The sequence below is a fragment of the Aythya fuligula genome, chromosome 24 (genome assembly GCF_009819795.1).
Source record: "Aythya fuligula isolate bAytFul2 chromosome 24, bAytFul2.pri, whole genome shotgun sequence".
Classification (NCBI taxonomy): domain Eukaryota; kingdom Metazoa; phylum Chordata; class Aves; order Anseriformes; family Anatidae; genus Aythya; species Aythya fuligula.
In genome coordinates this window covers 1,693,734-1,700,638 of record NC_045582.1, presented here as the reverse complement: position 1 = coordinate 1,700,638, position 6,905 = coordinate 1,693,734, and the positions used below count along the sequence as shown (strand labels likewise).

General features: G+C 63.1%; 1 protein-coding gene across 1 annotated transcript; it reads left to right on the top strand.

Annotated features, from left to right (window-relative positions):
* The first annotated feature begins 3,525 nt into the window (after positions 1-3,525).
* On the top strand, positions 3,526-6,562 carry DLX3 (distal-less homeobox 3). Its single transcript, XM_032202951.1, has 3 exons — positions 3,526-3,844; positions 4,127-4,317; positions 6,221-6,562. Exons 1-3 carry the CDS (start codon positions 3,526-3,528, stop codon positions 6,560-6,562), a joined length of 852 nt encoding a protein of 283 aa, XP_032058842.1.
* Positions 6,563-6,905: the final 343 nt, after the last annotated feature.

The window sequence follows — 6,905 nt, the reverse complement described above, 5'->3', positions numbered from 1 at the left end:
GGGGGCTCAGCCTCTGCTGGGGGGTCCGAGGGGGCTTTGGGGGGGCTTTGGGGGGGGTTTGGGGGGGCCAAAAAAATCCCCGGCCTCCCACGGCGGCTCCCGGCTGCCCAGGAACGCCGGGAATGTGCCGGCTCCGTGCCCGGGAGCCTCCCACCCATGGGGGCTGCGGCACCGGTTGTGGGGTGGGGGTGGGGGGGGCACCCAAGGGACCTCCCCGATCCCACAGCCTCGATACAGGGGTCTCATGGGGTGGGGGTGGGGGTTGCACAGCCCAATTTTGTCCCCCCCCAAGCCCCGAGGAGGCCAAACGGCGTAGGCCGCGTGGGGCCTCCAGGCATGTTTGTGCCAAATTGAGGCCAAAATTCCTGCCGGGGAATTGCTCAACCCCCCCCCGAACCCCCCCTCAACCCCCCCTCAACCCCCCCTTCAACCCCTCCCAACCCCACCCCAAGCACTTCCCGGTGTCACCCTAAAGGGTGATGGCACCGGGCACCGGCTGGCACCGCGGCACTGCCAGCACTGTGCCCCCCCCCCCCCCAAAAAAAAAGATTCCCACCCCCTGGTGCCCCCTCCCCTGTCCCTTGTCCCCCCTCCCCGCCTTTGGGTCATTTTGGGGTGCGGCGGACCCAAAGGAGGGATGTTTGCACCCAAAGGGAGGGTGCTGGCACCCAAAGAGGGGGGTGCTTATACCTGGAGGGGGGGGGGATTATCCCCCAGGGAAGGTGTTACGGCCCCTGGGGAGGGTGTTGAGTCTTGGGGGGGTGTGAGCACCCAAAAGGGGGTGTGAGCACCCAAAGGGGGGGGTGAGCACTCAAAGGGGGGGGTGTCAGCACCCAAAGGGGGGGTCAGCACTCAAAGGGGGGGGTCAGCACACAAAGTTGGGGGTCAGCACCCAAAAAGGGGTGTCAGGACCGAAGGGGGTCTGTGAGCATCCAAACGGGGGGGTCAGCACCCAAAGTTGGGGGTCAGCATCCAAAGGGGGGGGTGGACACCCAAAGGGGGGGGTAAGCACCCAAAGTGGGGTGTGAGCACCCAAAGGGGGGGGTGTCAGCACCCAAAACGCCGCTAGATGGAGCCGTCCGACCGAGGATGCCGCTGGGAGCCCGACCAAGGATGCCCCCCCCCGCCCCCAGACGCTCCCCCCTCCGGCTCTGGGACAGGGACACCCCCTCTTTTCTAGGGACCCTCCCCCGGTGCCCTAATTAAGCCACTTCTAAGCCGCTTCCAATTAAGCCACCCACTTCTGCCACTTCTGGGCACCCCCCCCCACCCCCCCGTGTTATCCACGAGCTCCCCAATTTGGGGCTCCAGCAGGAGCAGCCTTGGGCAGCCGCAGGCACCAGTATCTCCCAGTCCCAAACTGGTTGGGGACCGAACAGACCTGCTCCCTGTTTGCCCCGTGCTCCCGAGCCGCTCTCCGAGCAGCTCCCCGACCGCCTCGTCCTGCCTCGGGACCCATTTTGGGGCACAAACCAGTCCCGCTGACCGGTCGGCTACTGGGACAACTGGGCCGGGGACCTGGGGACGTCCCAGCGGCTCCCCTGGGACCTTGGGAACCTCCCCAGGGAGGCCCTCGCGCAGCTCCCAGCAGGGCAGACGGCAGGGCTGGGCTCATCCCAAACATTTCTGTCCCCTCGGAATTAATCCCTCATTAATCCCAGATTAGGGTTCCCGTGCCGGGAGGGGAGCCCCTGCCCCCAGACACGGCCTCGGGGTCAGGCTTCTGCTCCCCCCCCGGAGCTGATCTCTGCTCCTCTTCTACCCTAGCTTGTGCTATTTCTAGGCCATTCTTTTCCATTTTACTTCTATTCTACTCTTTTACTTCTATTTTAATATTTTACTTCTATTTTAAAGTTTTATTTCTAATGTTTTGCTTCTACATCACCTGTACATCACCTCTATTCTATTCTATTCTATTCTATTCTATTCTATTCTATTCTATTCTATTCTATTCTATTCTATTCTATTCTATTCTATTCTATTCTATTCTTCTACTTCTATTTCTACTTATTTTCAAATCCTGTTCTAATCTTTTCAAATTCTATTTTATTTGATTAATTCTACTTCTATTCTCATCCCACCCCACCCCACCCCATCCCATCCCATCCCATCCCATCCCAAATTATTCCGTCCCCTTCCCAATTTCTATAATTTCCCCAATTTTCTCCCCCCCCACCCCCCAACCCCCCCACCCCGGTGGCGGCGGGGCCGGGATTCGAACCCGCGGCCCCCGGAGCGCGCAGTACCCGCCGTGGCCGCCTGGTGGCGCCCTTGGACCGCGCTGCGCCGCCGGGGGGGGGGCACCTGGGGGCTGGGGGGGGGGGCAGTGCCTTTTGGGGGACATCCGGGGGGGTTTTGGGGTGGCAAATATTTCATTGAACAACACAAAAGCCCCAGCCAGGCTTCAGAATCCCCCCCCCCCCCCCAGCCCCCCCAGCCCCTTTTCTTAGGGTTAAGAACCTGCCAGGAGAGGTAGAGACCCCCCCACCAAAATAAAAGCCCCCCCCCCAGTCCCATCCCCCCTCTATTCCCCTTCTTGCTGGGGGACTGGGGGGGGGGCTGGGGACAGCCCCGGGGGTGGGCAAGGGTGGCAGGGCCTCGCCTGGGGGGGCTGGGCTGGGTGACGCTGTGGGGGGGCTTTTAGGGCAGCGGGGGGGTCAGGACCCTGAGTGGGGCTGGAAGAGGGGTGCAGAGCCCGGGGGGGGCAGCCCTGGGGGGGGGGGGGTTTGGCAGCGAGGTCCCCATGGTGCAGGAGAGGTGGGGGGGGCGCACAGCAAATTTTGGGGTCTGGGGGGGCTGTGCCCTGGGGAGGGGGCTGTACTGGGAGCCACTGGGAGCTGCTGGGGGAAGGTGGGAGCTGGGGAGGAGGTCTCACCCTGCAGCCCCCCCCCCAGCCCCAAACCCGAATCCATCCCACTCCCTAACCCCAAGCCTTCCTACACCGTGCCCCCCCCACTCCCTGTCCAAACCTCCCCCCCCTTAGCTCCAAGCACCCCCAGCACCACGACCCCTTCTCAACCCCCTCCCCAAATCACCTCCTGCTGCCCTGGGGGGGGGGGGGGGGGCCCTGCCTGCCTGCCTCCCCCCCCCTCTTTTCCTTTCCTTTCCTCCCCAGCTCCTGCAGCCTGCGATCTTTATTTATCCCTTCTCCCTCTTTCACCCACTCTTTGTTGTTTCTTGAGAGAGGGGGGAGAAGAGAAAAAAAAAAAAAAAGAAAAAAAAAAAAAAAAAAAAGAAAGAGAAGGGAAAAAAAAAAAAAAAAAAAAAAAAAAAAACAGGAGGCAGGAGCCTGTTTTGCCTCCCAGGCAATATTTCTGGAGCCAATAGGAATGCGCACCCACCCTGCCCTGCTCCATAATTAAAGGCTTTAAGCAGGCGGCCGGGGCTGGAGGTTTGGGCACAGTCTCTCTCTTGCTCCCTCGCCAGAAGCCGTGCGTTTGGAGCCGGCTCTGGGCACGCCAGGCCCCCTGACGCGCGGGTAGCCGGGGGTCCCCAGCCGGGCTGGCACCCCCCCCTGCTCCAGCGATGAGCGGCTCCTTCGACAAGAAGCTCTCCAGCATCCTCACCGACCTGTCGGGCTCGCTGAGCTGCCATGCCGCCTCCAAGGACTCCCCCACTTTACCCGAGTCCTCCGTCACCGACCTGGGCTACTACACCGGCCAGCACGACTACTACCCGGGCCAGTCCTACAGCCAGCCCGTCGGCCACTACCCCTACCACCAGTTCAACCTCAACGGCATCGGGGCCGCCGGCACCTACTCGCCCAAATCCGACTATTCCTACAGCCCTTCCTACCGCCAGTACGGCCACTTCAGGGACCAGCAGCTCCCAGCCCAGGACGCAGGTAGGATGCCCGGGAAATTGGGGTCGTATCCTATCCCCCCCTTTGCTTGGGAGCTCAGTGAGGTTGTGCCCTCCCCTGAAAAAATTAAAAATGAAGTGTTTTTAACTTGGGGACGGAGCGGTTGTGGGGTTGCCGGTGCGTTGTTTGTTCCCAGCGGAGGACGGGGAGGTTTTGGGTTCATCCCCCTCCGGTGCTGCGGACCTCGGGTTGGGGAGGGGATTTCGGGGGCTGTTTTGGGACCTTTTCTCCAGCCCCGTCCTCACCTCTGCGCTCTGTGCCCAGTGTCGGTGAAGGAGGAGCCGGAGCCCGAGGTGCGGATGGTCAACGGGAAACCCAAGAAGATCCGCAAACCCCGCACCATCTACTCCAGCTACCAGCTGGCGGCTCTGCAACGCCGCTTCCAAAAAGCCCAGTACCTGGCGCTGCCCGAGCGCGCCGAGCTGGCCGCCCAGCTGGGGCTCACCCAGACCCAGGTAAGGGCTGAGCCCCCCCCCCCCCAAAAAAAAAAAATCCCAGCCACAGCCCTGGGGGAGAGGCGGGAGGGGGAGTTGGAGCTGTACCCCCGCTCCTTTTTGCAACCCCCGAGTCGGTGTGGGTTCGGCGCGGCTCCGGATGAAGCCGTCCCTTTGGGATGTGGGGAGGGATGGGGGGGTTTGGGGGACCCCAGGGGTGGGTGCTGCCCGTTTGCAGGGTGCTGGGATTCCCTGCAGGGAGCAGATCCGTGGTGCCAAAGGGACGGGGGAGAGGAGGGCAGGAGCGGAGAGAGGGGACGGATCCCGGCCGTGCCCCTATCCGAAATTTCGGGGTTTATCTCCGCAGCCAGCCCCAGCTCAGCCCCCGCTCTGCCCGGTTACCCAGGAGGGGCCGAATCCTGCCCCGGTCCTTGGAAGTGTCCTGGGTCAGCACCCGGCTTCCCGGGATGTGAAATCCCAGGCAGGACGGGGTGCTCGGGATGGGACACTCAGGACAGGGCGCTTGAGCTGGGTGCTGAGCACGGGGTGCTGCGGATGGGGTGCTCAGGACCCCACATCCTGGCTCATTTGCCCTAAATCCAGCCGGGTCCAGCCCCTGCTCCTCCTGCCCGGGCTCCCCTTCTGTCTGTCCTCCTGGCACCCCAACTCCAAGCTCCTGTGGGAGACTGGAATTGGGGCCAGGAGCACCCAAAGGTGCCGTCGGGGGGCTGCCAGTTTGGGCTACACCCAACAAGAAGGGACGGGCAAGAGGGGCTCCTCCTTCCCCACGCTGCCTCCCAGCTTTGGGGCCAAACCTTCACTTTTGAGGCTTGTCGGGCGCGAGGACAACCCCAACCCGGTGTCCTCGCTGGCGTGACAGGCTGCCACCGCGGCACGGCCACCCCAAACCTGTGTCCCATCCCGTCCCCGTCCCCGTCCCGGTGCCCTCCCTGCCTGCGGGCCGGCGCCGGCGCCCTTGTGCCGCCCTTGGCGCGGCGCTCCCCGGCGCGGCCTTCCTCCTCCTCCCTTGGGCGATGAAGCAATCGGGGACACTCGGCAAAGGGCTGACGGAGCGCGTCACCCGCTCCCAGAGGGACATCCTGTTTGGGTGACAACCACCGCCTCCCCCCCAACCCCCCACGCCCCTTCCCCGGGGCCCAAGGGCGCCCAGCGCCGCGGCCTCACCCAGCGCCGGGGACGCTCCCGACGCGCGACGTGCCGGGCCGGTGTCCCGTGATGCATGGCGTGACGGGCGGCCCGCGACGCCCACGTCCCGGGTGGCTTGTCACCGTGCACCGAGTGCCCGGGGTCCCCACGATACCCACACCGTCGGTGGCTTCCCATGGGGTGTTTGGGGTCCCCACGACACCCGCACCGTCGGTGGCTTCATCTATGGTGCGTGGTGTGGGGGATCTCTGTCACACCCGTGTCATCGGGGGCTTCCTATGGTGCACGGTGTGTCTGGGGTCCCCAAATACCCACAGCATGGGTGGCTCCCCATGGGGTGTCTGGGGTCCCTGTGACGCCTATAGGATAGGTGGTTTCCCGTGGGGTGTCTGGGGTCCCTAGAGCACCCATATCACAGGAGGCTTCCCGTAGTATCTCCGGGGTCCCTATAGCACCCGTATCACAGGTGGCTTCCCATATTGTGTCTGGGGTCCCCGTGACACCCATATCACAGGTGGCTTCCCATGGCGTGTCCGGTGTCCCTATAGCACCCATATCACAGGTGGCTCCCCACGGCACCTGCTGCGTGCCGGCTCCCCTCAGCCCCCCTACACAGGTGGCTTCCCACGATGTGCCGCGTGTCCGGGTTCCCCACTACCCCCTCCCCAAAAAAAAATAACACAAACCCGTGGGGTGCCTTCCCGCAACCCCACTGCAAGCCGACGCGGGGCACTCACCCCTTGTCCCTCCCTGCCAGGTGAAGATCTGGTTCCAGAACCGCCGCTCCAAGTTCAAGAAGCTCTACAAGAACGGCGAGGTGCCGCTGGAGCACAGCCCCAACAACAGCGACTCCATGGCCTGCAACTCCCCTCCTTCCCCGGCCGTCTGGGACAGTAACTCGCACGGCAGCGCGCCGGGCCGGACCCCGCTCCCGCAGCCGCTCCCCTACAGCTCTTCGCCCGGCTTCCTGGACGAGCACAACCCCTGGTACCACCCGCAGACCCTCAGCGGACCCCATTTACCCCACCAGCCGCCGCCGGCCGCCACGATGCATCACACCTCCCCGGGGCCTCCCCCCAACCCCGGCGCAGTCTACTAAGGGAACGAGAGACAGTGGCAGGACTCCTTTTCCTTCCTTTTTTTTCCCCCCCCACTTTTTTTTTTTTTTTTCTTCTTTTTTTTTTTTTTTTTGTTTTAAAGTGTTTCCAGGACACGCATGTACACACACCCCTATGTATACACTTATATATCCTATACTCTCATCTCAGGAACAACAGGACCGCAAAGGGTTAAACTCGTTAGCTCCACGCCAAGGGAAGGCGAGGAAAAGGGGGCGAATCCTCCTCGTGTATTTTTCTTTTTCCATCACCCCCCCAAAAAGCAACGGCCCCCCGGGAGCCGCGTTTTTCCCCACCGGCCGTGGTGCCCCCACCTTGGGGCGA